Source organism: Manis pentadactyla, chromosome 1, assembly GCF_030020395.1.
Source record: "Manis pentadactyla isolate mManPen7 chromosome 1, mManPen7.hap1, whole genome shotgun sequence".
NCBI classification, from domain to species: Eukaryota; Metazoa; Chordata; class Mammalia; order Pholidota; family Manidae; genus Manis; species Manis pentadactyla.
This window is the reverse complement of record NC_080019.1, coordinates 217,367,542-217,380,327: the sequence shown is the minus strand read 5'-3', so window position 1 is coordinate 217,380,327 and position 12,786 is coordinate 217,367,542. Positions and strand designations below refer to the sequence as shown.

The following is a 12,786-nucleotide window of genomic DNA, read 5'->3' as shown; positions in this document are numbered from 1 at the left end:
AGTGGTTCCAGGTTATTAAATATTCTCATTTCTAGAACGCTAAATACAATGGGTTCTCAAATAATTACAATATAATGCTGAGACAATGATTCAGAACATACCTGTAGTTTAAATGATTTATAAGGCAACGTGAAATCTGGCAGAAACTCAAGAGACATGGTTATAACTGGTGTTCTTCATTTTGTGGCCATGCTATAAAAAGAGGTTTTAGAATGTCAGCTCTCAGTTCATGGATAATAGTAAGAGGATGTGTCCTAATCAGATTTGGGATTGGGGGTGTCTTGGAAGGCTAGTTGGGAAATTCTGGAACTTCGATTTGGTGACTAGCTGTTAAAATCTCAGAAGAATCCATTCCTACACTGGTTTGGGAAGTTATTGCTCTATCTTAAATCCATGTCAAAAAGAAAAACACATATGCATTTATGTATATGTGATAAGCTACATTTTATTGTCCTGATTATCAAAGAGCTTTTACTGGGCACCTATTGTGAGCCAGGCACTGTGCTAGTTTCTTTGAATGCATTAATTTAACGCCCACAAAATACTGTGGAGAGCAGTATTATCATTCCCAGTTTGCATGTCCAGAAATGAAGACAAGAAAGTTGTGGCAGCTTGCTCACAGACAGGCCTCTGGAGTGGTTTTATCCAACAGATACCACCAAGTGCCAGGCTCTTGGGCACAGGCAAACAGGGTGGGGATGTCCCTGCCTGACTGGATGTACGGATAGGTGCGCGGATGGATGGATAAAAATAAACGACGGAGGCAATGCGTGCAAGAATGAGGGAATCAGACGGAGAGAGGATAGAATGGAAGGGTAAGCGAATGGGGGACTGAATGAGGAAGTAAAGAAGGGAATGGAGTGAAATGGGAGGGAATGACTGAATGGATGGATGGATGGATGGATGGATGGATGGATGGATGGATGGATGAATGAATGAATGAATGAATGAATGAATGAATGAATGAATGAACGTACGAACGAACGAACGAACTTAGAAGTGAGAGGTCTGGAGGCTCCGCTCCCTGCAGCCCAGCGCGGGGCGGCCGGCGGGTGCGCGGACGGGCGGCTACTCCACACAGTACGGTAGGCGCGCGGCTCCTCCTCAGGCCCCTCGCGCCTCCTCCCGCCTCCTCCGCCGCCGCCCGCCCGCCCGCCGGCCGCCCGGACCCCAGTCCCCGGCGGGCGGGCGGGGTAGCCGCCGCGCGCCGCTGCGCTCGCCCCGCCGCCGCCGCCGCCCGGCGCGCCGCGATGCGCAGAGGGGCCGCGCGGCACCATGAAGCTCCGCAGCAAGGCGGCGGCGCTGCTCCTCCTGGCGCTGGCCGCGCTGCTGCTCGCGCTGCTGTCCCTGCGCGCCGGCCGCGCCGAGCCACCCGCGCCGGCCGCGCGCCCCGCGCCCGCCCCGCAGCGCCCCCCCGCGCGCCCCCCGGGCCCGGGCGTTCTCCCGGGGGCCGGCCCGGGCGTTCGGGGGCGCCGGCCCCTGCGTCCGCGCCCGCGAGCCGGTCGCCGGGGCGCCCCGAGCCGGGAGAAGTTGGCGAGGTGAGTCGCGGCCGCCCCGAAATCCCAGCAGGGGACCCCGTCTCACTCCTCCGCCTGGGCCGGGTCCGCGGGAGGCTTTGGGCTGGAGGGACAGCCTCCAAGTTCACCCACGGGCCACCCACTCCCACAGCTCACCCCGCTGGAAGTGCAGAACACCTTGGTGGAGTCCCCGCCTGGGGCTAATGATCACGACCGTCCTTGGAAATGAAGTGTCGGGGAAAGCGGTTTCTGTGTTACAGGTTTTAACTGTTAAGGCAAGGCGTCTGTTTTCACTCTTGCAAACATGCCCTTTGTTTAATTTTTCAAAAACCATCACGACGCAAGAATGCTTTATCTAATTCTCGTGTTTTACTGGAGAATTTTTACTAAAAACTTAGATCTGATCGAACTGGAAAAGTTTTTTTTACCAAAGACTGACTACCTCTCAGTGAACCTTGAATCTCTTAGGCACTCGACCTACGTTTATTAAAAAGAAGTTTCTCCTTAGGAGGAGTGGTGCGTGGCACGGCAACGAGAAAGTGGGGGTTTCCCTGGTCCTGACTCAAGTATGAGTCTGTTTCAGACTCCAGTATGGTCAGAGTCCCACAAGAAGACATCCTAACCTTGGACATGACGTTTGATTCTTTCTTACCCCGAGGCCTAACCCGCCACAGCTTTGCTTCAGAGCCTTTTATCTTTCCCGTGGGGTTGCTGGAACGCCCGCAGGTTAGGGATTTGCGTTCATTTCCTTTGTTGTGGAGAGCTTTTTAACAATCCCCTCGTCTGGTAGCGGCTCTGTTTCCTATACCCTTTTGAAGCTGTAATGTTTCCAACTGCTGTTAACAGCATCCCCGTTTGCCTGGGCTCCTTGATTACATGAAATGAGTTGAAGAATCCTTTTTGACCGTAATGACTACATCTATTTTGGCGCTTTTACTGTAACTGAGAGAAATGACAGAAAACCTCCAGAAGTTAGGTATGTCAGCTTTAGTTTCTCTTCTGCCTCATAATAAATGTACAGATGGGTAGTGACAAGTTTTAGGAGGGGGAAAAAACCAATGATCTATGGCATCACTTTTAAATATTTAGAACCACTTACAACCCCTTATGAATGGATAGCTCTTTAAAAGGATATTTGTATTAGGAACTCAATGGGATTTTCCCTCCTATATACTGAGGTTTCTTACAATGGATTATATTATGGTTCAACTGCAAGTTTACTATGATTTGTAAACTGACAGGCCAACTTGTAATACCTGACACCTTTTAACATAGGTAACCCTTTGCCAAGCATAGTACTAACAGCAGTACATAAAAATAGTCCTCGTTAATATTTACATTATGCATATTATCCAGGTCATCTGCATGTAATCCTACAATAGCGGTTCTCAAAGTGTGGTCTTTAAACAGGCAGCATCAGTGTCACTTGGGGCCTTGTTAGAAATGCAGGTTCTCAGGCCCCATCCCAGCCCCACTAAATCAGAAACCATAGGGTGAGGTTAGTAATCTGTGTTTTAACAAGCCCTCCCATCGTTTCTAATGCACCCCGAAGTTTGAGAGCCTGCTCTGTGAAGCAAGAACTAATACTATCCCCGTTTGACAGATGAGGAAAGTAATGTACAAGGTTTAACCATTTGCTCAAGGTTCTTAGATAACATGTGGTAGATAAAGATAAAGATAAAGCAGTCTGGGCCCAGGTTGAGCTCTTACCTGGTAGGCTGATGTCATACACTAGTCTTTCCCGCATTTCATAATTCTTCTGAGATTGTTCTAAAGAAATATCACAAATTTTTGCAACTACCTCATTCTTCAAGGTGTTGGGAACGCTGGGGCAGCATCTTCTTGTCTCCATCTGAACAAATTGGCTCTGACTAGGAAGAGATCATGAACAGAATCCAAATGGATATTTTAGGGAAGGACTATTTCCATGAGCAACAGTACCTCCTGAAGCCATTTTTCTTTTGAACATATCTCTTATATTATCGTGGAAATCATGGCCAACACCATAGGAATAAAAAACAAATTTAAAAACTCAGGAAAGAGGGAAACCAAGAAAGCCACCGAAAGTGTCAAGTTCAAATGCATGAGCATGCATGGCGGGTGTCCTCTGGATAGGACATTTTCTGGGGACTTATTAATGTTCCTTTTACTACCTAGACAGAAATGGCGACAAAAGAGTCTGAAGCAGTGAGGAAGCAGGAGGAGAGATCTCTGCACGGACTCCTTTATTGCTTTCCTAATCCTGCCTGGGTTAAATTTTTGTGGTTGAGGAGGAATTTCATTTTAGGGAGGAAAAAGAGAGCCTCGTGTTTTCAGAAAACGAGTGCTTTAATCTCTTAACGTGGCTAGAATCCAGAGGAGATGAAGGCTACGTGATCTCATTTCGCAGGCCTGGGGAGTAGTCAGCTGAAAGCTTGGAGTTGGATGTGACACAGTCCACCACCTGCTGACCATCCGTGGAGGGGCTGCCTCCCCCAGGGTAGGGCTGTAAATGAAGTTCTGCCACGTCAGCGCAGGAAACATAGTACTCTCCTTCCACATCTTGTTTTCATTTTGGAGAAGTTTCCAGGGACTTGCCTAGTTAGCAGTCAGACCCTACAATTTTATAACTAGTCATTTGTATGCAATCTGTTCTGTGGTGGCCTCCCCTCTCTGCAAATATAAAGCCAGGATTTAAGGTCTGAGCTTTTAGGTCAAGGGTGGGATCTGAAAATGGACACCACACTCTAAGAAGCAGTTCCAGTGCACAAGAGAAACAAAATCTTCCTTCTATTTTGGTTTATTGGTGATTTATACCTGGCTGACTTCCAAAAAGAATTTGAGATGACTTATAGTAAAAAACACATATACAATAGGGCCATTGAAATAGTTATAAAAAATGGAAAGTCATAAAGAAGAGGGGGAAATAAGTACTGTGTGTCAAAAACTGAGGCCACTATTGTTATGAGGATTAAGTGTTAAATTTAACCCTAAGCTTCCTGGCAGCCATGTCAAAAAGAGAACTGTGATGTGCTACCTCCTTTTCACTGAATGATGAGAGGAAAAGATTTTCAAGAGAGATGATTTGGTTTTCATTTTCAATTGAATTCCAAAGAAGAATTTTACTTGGGAATTAACTTCGCACTTTAGAAAACTCTTTCCAGCTTGCTTCTGAAAACTCTTCTTTAAGCCTACAAATAGAAAAGGAAGTTCACTATCACTGCCAATCAGGGAAATATAAAAAAATAATTTGACATCTGCAGTCCAGAGAATTGGGTTCCACTGCCAAACCGTTTTACCTTAATTTCCTCATCTGTAAAATGAGCAAATCAATCCAAAAGTTTTCTGAGGTCTCTTCCAGCTCTGACATCTCACAATCTTGTGATGAGATCATCAAGGTTAGCTGCAAACTCCCAGCAATGACTACTGCTTACCCCTTCGTGCTGTCTCTTGCAGAATCACTGCTTCTTATTTATTGGCTCAAGTCTAGAACTCTTACTGGTCACACAACCTCAACCCTCTCCTCAACTTTATTCTTTTTCTTCTGTGTTGGCCTGGATATTGCTGTTTTCTGTTAAAATACGGTTTCTAAGGGAGACTTAGGCTACCTCTAAGCTCTGTGGTGCTCCTCTGCCAATTCATTCCACAGTCATTCAGCAAATGTTTATTGCATATATTCTGGGCCAGGCATTCATTGTTCAATGGTGAATGGAGTTGCCGCCCTCCCAGAATTTGGAGGCAAAGAGAAGACAATACAGAAACACGTTACACTTGGCAGCCTCCCCATCTGCCCCAAAGAGAGGAAGCGAGCATACTTGCCCATCAAGGGACACCATTTCCTGCAGTTCCCTTTGCTCATTGAGATAAGTCTTCTCAGAAGGTTCAAGACAGAACAAAGATCTCACTAAAGAGGGATGATGTTACATAGCAAAATGCCAAGTCTGTGATCATCCTATAAGTAGCTGGTAGCATATTAAAGCACATTAGAGCACATTAATGTTCTCCAGATTTGGGGTAGCATTTATGATATTCTGTCCTGAGTCCTGATTCTAATCACATTTATTTTTGTTGATTAGTCCGTGAGTCTCCTCTTTCACCCTCTGCACATGCTGGATGAGCACACCCTATTGGTTCTGTCTCAAAGTACATGCCCACTCCTGGCAGTTCTACCACTTCCATGGTTACCCCTGAGCTTCTAAACACCATCTTTTTGCACCTGGACAACTGCAGTAGCCGGCTGTCTGGTTTGCATGGCTCCATTCTAGCGCCCTCTACCGTCCATTTTCTGTACAACTGCTGGAATAACCTTAAATACAATGTAGACTCCATCAGGTCTTTGCTAGTTAAAGCCCTACAGTGACAGCCTTCACACGCCCTTGCCTGATCTCAGCCCCATTTAGCTCTCTGACCTCCTGTCCTACCACTACTCACTTCACTCACTCTGCTTCAGCGACACTGGCGTCCAGATACACTGAGCGCATGCCTACGTCAGCGCTTTGTACTTGTTCCTTGTGCTGGAACGTTCTTTGCTAACATCTTTGCATGCCTAGCTTTTTCTCTTCTTTCAGATCTGTGCTTTCAGATTTTCTCCTCACAGAGTCTTCCCACCTGCTCTAGAAAAACAGAACCCTCCCATCATTCTCTACCCCTCATCCTGTTTAGTGAATTTTTTTTTAACAGCACTGATCATTATATAACATTGTATTTTATATACTCATCTCTCCTCATGTACATGTCATGTCTTACTAATCATTGTACTGCTGACATCTAGAACAGAGATGATCTCATAGTGGGTACTCAATAAATATTTTTCGAATGAACTAATAAATAGATGAAGGATTCACCTGTGCCAGAACTATGCTTAGACTTTACTTGTATTATTAAATCACTTATTATTTAATAATACCAAAACAATCCCATTCCCTTTAGAAGAATCATTAGGACCTTTGATAGTAACATCCTTAAAAGGGAGGGAATCTTTTTTCTTTGTAATAGATTCTAATTTTCAAAATAGTTATACATTTTTAAAAAAGAAAAAAATGAGAAAGTAGTAGGTATAGTTTCTCTATACCCTGCAACCAATTTCCTCTATTATTAAAATCTTACACAAAAAGTATGACACATTTGTTACAGTTAATGAACTAATCCTGTACATTATCACTAATGCTTAGTTTATTCAGATTTCCTTAGTTTTTACCCAATACCCTTTTTCTATTTCAGGATCCCATCCAGGATCCCACATTACATTGAATTGTCAAGTCTCCCAAGGCCCCTCTGGGCTGTGGGACTTTCTCAAACGTCTCTGGTGTCCGACCACCTTGAGAGTTTCGAAGAGCACTGGTTAGCTGTTTTGTAGGCTGCCCCACCACTGGAGTGTGTGTGATGTTTTCCTCTTGATAATACCGAGGTTTTGGATTATTGGGAGGAAAGCCACAAGCGGTTAAGTGCCATTTTCATCGCCTCATACCAAGTATATAGACTATCGGCGTGACATCTGACTGCTAACATTGGCCTTGGTCTCCTGGCTGAGGTAGTGTTTGTCTGGTTTCTCCACTGTAGGCTTCCTCTCTTCCCCCATCTCCACACTGTACACTTTAGAAGGAGGTCACCGTGCATAGCCCACACCTCAGGTGTGACGAGTTATGCTCTCTCTCCACAGGGGGAGTATCTGTGTAAATTACTTGAGATTCTTCTGCATGGGAGGTTTGATGCTTCTGCCCCATTTATTAGTTTATATGGACTATGGATATTTGTTTTACACTTTGAGTTACCATCTAATATGACTTTATTTGTTGCTGCAGTTCTTTCTGTTTGGGCCATTAGGAGCTCTTTCAGTTGGCTTCTGCATTCCTCTGACATACCTTTCCCCTCAATGTGTTTTTCGGGGTTTTGTTTTCATTTTTATTTTTTTGAGCTCTCCCCTACTCGCTGGCACTACAGGATGCTCCAGGATGCTCATCTTGTATGTTTCTTGCCATTTCTTCAAGGAGCCCTGACCCCTCTGTGAGTAGACTACACCTCCAGGACCCGGTTGAAGCCAGCCATGATAACCCCATCCTTGCATAGTGTAAGCTTTGCGTATCCAGGATGAAAACATTCAAAACATTCATTACTCTGGTGACAGAGCATTGGTCTGCGGATGTTACAGGCCCCAATTTGGTCCAATAAATCCAAAAGGAAGGACTTATTTTATATTATTGGACACAAGACTCCATCTGCTGGGTATGAACTAGGAAATAAATAGCCCCAGTTACTCCCATGGTCCTTAGAGAACCAGCTGTAGGATAAAACCTTCACTCCGAGCAGCAAAGTAGAGAAAGAAGGGGATTCCTGAGAACATTACTGAGCCCAGGAGTCAACACACCCTGAGGTCTGCCCTACTTGGGCCCTACATGCATTGCTGGCGAGGTTTCTGTTATTTCTGCATCCAACATCTTCTTAAGCAAATCAACTGCTTCCCTAAATCAACATCTCAGTACTGTCAGTGGAGAGGAAGAGAACCCACAGGAAGTAAATATCTGCCAACCCAGGAGCAGCCAATTTAGGCACTTGACCTTGACCCAGGGGCAGGTGAGTCAAGCGCTGGGTCCTGAGCCCAGTTAGAGCCTTTTTTTAAAGGATTTGGCACATTGAGATTAGAGACAGTATAAGGGCAAACAGTTTCTAGTGGCTGAGACTCAAGGTCTGCAGCGTAGGAATTGGCAGCCGTGTTTCTGCCAGGTGGAGAAAGCTGGTCTGCATTGAGAGTCCCTGACCCCAAGGTGACGTGCGGAGATGAGAAGCAATGCAGAGCAGCAGGGAAGCTGGTGTTGGGGCGGGTCCTGGTGTCCATCCCAAGGTCAGCTTCTGCCCTTCGCTGGCTGGGCGGTTTCTCCCCTTTCCTACACTCCATGAATTGCGTTTCTGTCACTCACCACCAAAGAATCCTGGCTAATTTGGGTATACAGCACCTGCTTTTAGCACCTTTACTAAATTCAGTTAATAGAAGCCATATGGACACTTATCTCCATACTTTCAAACTCAGAGGTGAAAGTCCTTGGGAGAAAATTTTAAAACAGGTTTCTTTCCCTTAGAAATATTTGTTTTCACATTATAATTCACTGTAAGAAAATTAGAGATGAAGTTTTATGGCATATATATTTTACCATCATTTAGAACATTTTTAAAATGAAAATAAGAGACTATCATTGAAGATGGAATTGATTTTACATTCCTCTCCAAATCCTCTCCAGCACTTGATTTATTTCAGATTGTGAAATTCTGAAAACTGTCTCTAGAAGAGGAATTTCTTGACTTTATTCAAACTGTGATTTTTGTACCAGCAGAGCGCCTTTGTGTATTTGAAGGTGACTTTTCGATGACCACCTGTGCCCCCTGCCCTCACCCTCTTTCAGCAAAACCAAAGACTGTAATTTTCTAGTCAGAATTCATCATGGCACAATTTAGAACCCAAGCTTTACATAAGTAAGAGACAGTAGGGAACACAGAATCCAAAATATGACTTCATTTCGTGGTGGGGGGAGGGAGGGAGGTCCAAAGAGATAAGATAATAATAATGTGCATAGAGCGCCTAGAACAGGACTGGCTCATGGCGGTCACTCGACAAATGATTTGCTCTCCTGAGCACTATCATCTGCTGTTGCTTTGTTAGTTAGGAACAGAATCATCACTAGACCCAGCTACCTGGCTGCGTGGCTTTGAATTAGTCAGTCCTTAGCAAATCTTGGCTTTCTCCTGAGTTCAATGATGAAATGAAATAATACAGGTAAAATGTGCACACAGTGTGTGCCACACAAGAAACTGTCAGCAATTGTTAGCTGGGGCTCAGCTGCAAATTCAGGCAGGCTTTACTTGGGTTATGACTTGAGGGAAATCAAGACTCAACTTCCATATGTAATAAGTGATACACCAACCCCAGTCTCCTCGTCCTCAGTTAAAGCTGGAGGAGCAGATGAAGGAGAACCCTTTGGACTAGTTCTTGGGTGATGGGCTATTCTGGGGAGTTTCAAGCCCAGAATTCTGGCTGTCTGTGGCTTTGATGTCTACTCATGAGCAGACAGCTATTGCTCTCCAGCTTAGGAAAGCAGAGGGTGAGTGAAGAGTTTTGAGGAATTAGGAGGCATTCTCAGGGAACCGAAATGCAGAATTTTGTCCACAGACCCTGCTATGAGGTTTGCGTCTGTGTTTGGGCTTGAAAATGCTCCGCATTTTCCTCCTCCCAGTTTTGTGAGAATGATGAGGACCCTGCTTGTCTGACCACTGGCCCCAAAGTTACAAGCCTTGGTGTTCAAGTATCAGATTTCATCCCTCAGGGAGAATGGGTTATTGGAAATTGGTGTTGTAGAACAAACGCAAGAGAAGTTGTATACACAATGGGAATTGATGTTTTAGAGGACCCTTCTAGAGAAGTTTAAAAAGTGTGCACATCTGGTTTGCAATAAGATAGGGTATTGGTACTTATTAATATGTGCTTTTTGCTGCTCTGCCTAGCCATTTTTGGCATGGATATAAAGTATGTAGAGAAAATTGAAGGCTTCTGATGCATTTCAAGTTAGTATTTAATAATAATGATGGTAATAACAACTAATATTTAATGTGACTTAAAATATGCCAGGTACAGTATGAGGCACTTCACCACACTATTTCATTTAATCTTCATAACTGCCTAGGAGATAGGTGCTATTCAAAACTCTTTCAGTTGCACTTGATAGGATCTCATCTCATTAAGCTTATCTCAACCATAAAAGGACACTTCCTGGCACATTTACTGTAAAGTACAGAGGAGATAATGCTTGCATCATAGGTGTATGCAGGTATCTACCCATGATGCCTCCGTCTTTCATCTCTGCTTCCTTCTTTGTGGGCCACACTCTCATATGAGTTTCCTCCACGTTGTAATTCCAGCCGGCCTGGGCTTGCATTCTCCTCCCTTAGTAACTGGTAAGGGAAAAGCTTAACTCCTGGACCAGTCCCAGGACTGCCCCTCTGTTGCCTTGACTTGGGTCACAGGCATAGCCAATCACTGCCAGCCATACCCTGGGGGAGGATGCCTCAGCCATCCAAACGTCATAGAACAGAAGAGGAATAGTTGGTTTCCCCCAAAAGAAAATTGAGGTGCTCTTACTAGAAGCTCATAGAAATGGGTGCTACCAAGAGACACCAAAGTCAAAACCAGATGTCCTCTATAATCGATATGCTCATTTTACAGGTGGCAAAACTGAGGGTTAGGGGTAGTTAAAGCATTTGCTCAAGTTGGGACAGCCAAGTGGCAGACCTAGAATTTGAAGCCAGGTCTATGTGCTTCTAGAGCCAAATTGCTTACGACTATCCTGTACTTGGGCACAAATCTTGAAATTTGAGCTGTGTGATTGCCATCTAGAATCCATTTGAAGAAGAGCCCTTTGATAAATTCTTTTTTTGTATTTTCATGTTTTCCATATTTGTAGAGGAAAAAATAGGCTATAAAAATTTTGCCCTTTTTATAAGAGTTTTTATACACATACACATTTATATACACACACCCACATACACTGCATAAAAGTCTGGAAGTTTAAGCCATCTGGAAGATTATACCAAAATGTTAGCAGTGGTTATGGAGTTGGAATTAGGGGCACCCTCCTTTGGCTTGTCTGCATCTAAAATTTTTTTCTATGATAAATGTATGCATTACTTGTATAATTTATAAAACAAAGTATATAAGTTATCATAAAAATTAAAAACCCCTTATTGGCCTGAGGCATAGGAGGATGGAAATTAGTTGGGGAGATCATTTTTCTCCCTTTACATCTTTCACGTTCTTTTTCGGGAAATGAGATAGAAGTGTCCATTTGTAGAATATGTGATGCTCATTCTTCTCCCTCGCATGTCACCAGCCATTTATTTCACACTAGCACTGCTAGTTCATATTTTAACATCTCAATAACATCTTAATTTGAAAGGAAGAGGGAGATGGAGAAATACATTCTACTGTGCGTCAGGAGCAATCCTAAGGGAAAAAATAAAAATGTGAATTAGTCCAGGCAGCATCATAGAGTTTTGGAGGGAGAAGAATTATAAACACAGTTGTGTGGTGACCTCAACTAATGGCGAATGGATGGATTACACAGGTTAGAGTTGCTGAAGGTCATAGGGCTGAAAGCTGGTTCAAGCTCAGATGGCTAAGCCAGGAGCCCTGAGTAAGATAAAGGGTTCATATGCCCAGAATGGACTCCTTTTCTAACTCACTTGTGCATGGCTCCAAATATAGCACAGTGATTCAAAGCATGAGCTCTGAAGTCCAGCTTCCTGGGTTCGACTTTTTGCTCTGCTACTTACTAATCATGAGGCTTGTGTATGTGTATAATGATGTCTAAAAGCAGGCACATACACATATAGACACAGACAAAATTACCAACTTTAGGCATTAAACATCTACTATGCATTAGACGTAGACTTTGTTTAGGAACACAGCCATATTTCAAATATCATGATCCAAACTAAATATATAATATTCATAACTGGATGCACTTACCAAATTGTGGTGTTAAGCACACTCCCCACCCCTCCCCTTGGCAGTTTTTTGGCACAGTCTTGACACCATTCATACAATACCATGACTTCAAGGCAAATGTCAGCTTCTCTGGCTATCTTGGAAGATTAATGATACTTGATTTAACTCCAAACCACGGGTCATTAAAAGTGATTTAACTGTTAGCACAGTCCTTAGCGTCATGTCTGGGTTTCTAGGTGAAGCCTCTACTCACAGCGTCAGGGGGGAAATTTTTTGGCAGGGCATTGCTGCGTCCCCAAAGCTCTGGTTTGCAGGGAACTTTATTAGTGCCTCTTGCAGCCAACACTTACTGTGGATTTAATTACTCATCACCAGACTCTCCTTCTAGAGCCATATCAAGATGTTTCTGCTTCCTAAACTGCCACTCTGGCCTCATTTGCAGACCTTCTCCATGTTTGAATAACTATGACTTCTTCTTGTAAAAGATTCCACTGGGGAGGAGGGTTTCTGTTACCCTGTTCTTCCTTAAGGTGAGCGTGCTCAACTTCTTAAAATTCATCTTCTACCCTTTTCCCCCCACAGATTGCTATGTTTCCTTCCTGATTAAAACTAGTTATCAGCAGCACTGTTTTAGGCTGTATTTGAAAGAGCTGCAATTTTCCATCCAGCTGACACTGGCCGTATGTATCACTGCATCTGCCTGAGTTAATTTAGCTTGTCAGTTGCAGAGCAGCTCTGATAAGAGAAGAAGCAGGGGACGGCAGGAAAGAGGGGCTGAGTAGAGCCAATTACTCACTTTAA

At 44.0% G+C, this 12,786-nt stretch overlaps 1 protein-coding gene across 3 annotated transcripts in view; it reads left to right on the top strand.

Moving 5' to 3' along the window:
* Window positions 1-1,155: 1,155 nt before the first annotated feature.
* Window positions 1,156-12,786, top strand: part of GXYLT2 (glucoside xylosyltransferase 2) — a 70,976-nt gene continuing 59,345 nt past the window's right edge. For all 3 annotated transcript variants that reach the window (XR_008999234.1, XM_036878153.2, XM_057507319.1), the window contains exon 1: window positions 1,156-1,538. Coding sequence is in view for 2 of the 3 variants with exons in the window: in XM_036878153.2 (XP_036734048.1) it covers window positions 1,276-1,538 (263 nt within the window). In the remaining variant the exon portion in view is untranslated. The remainder of the gene's footprint in view (window positions 1,539-12,786) is intronic.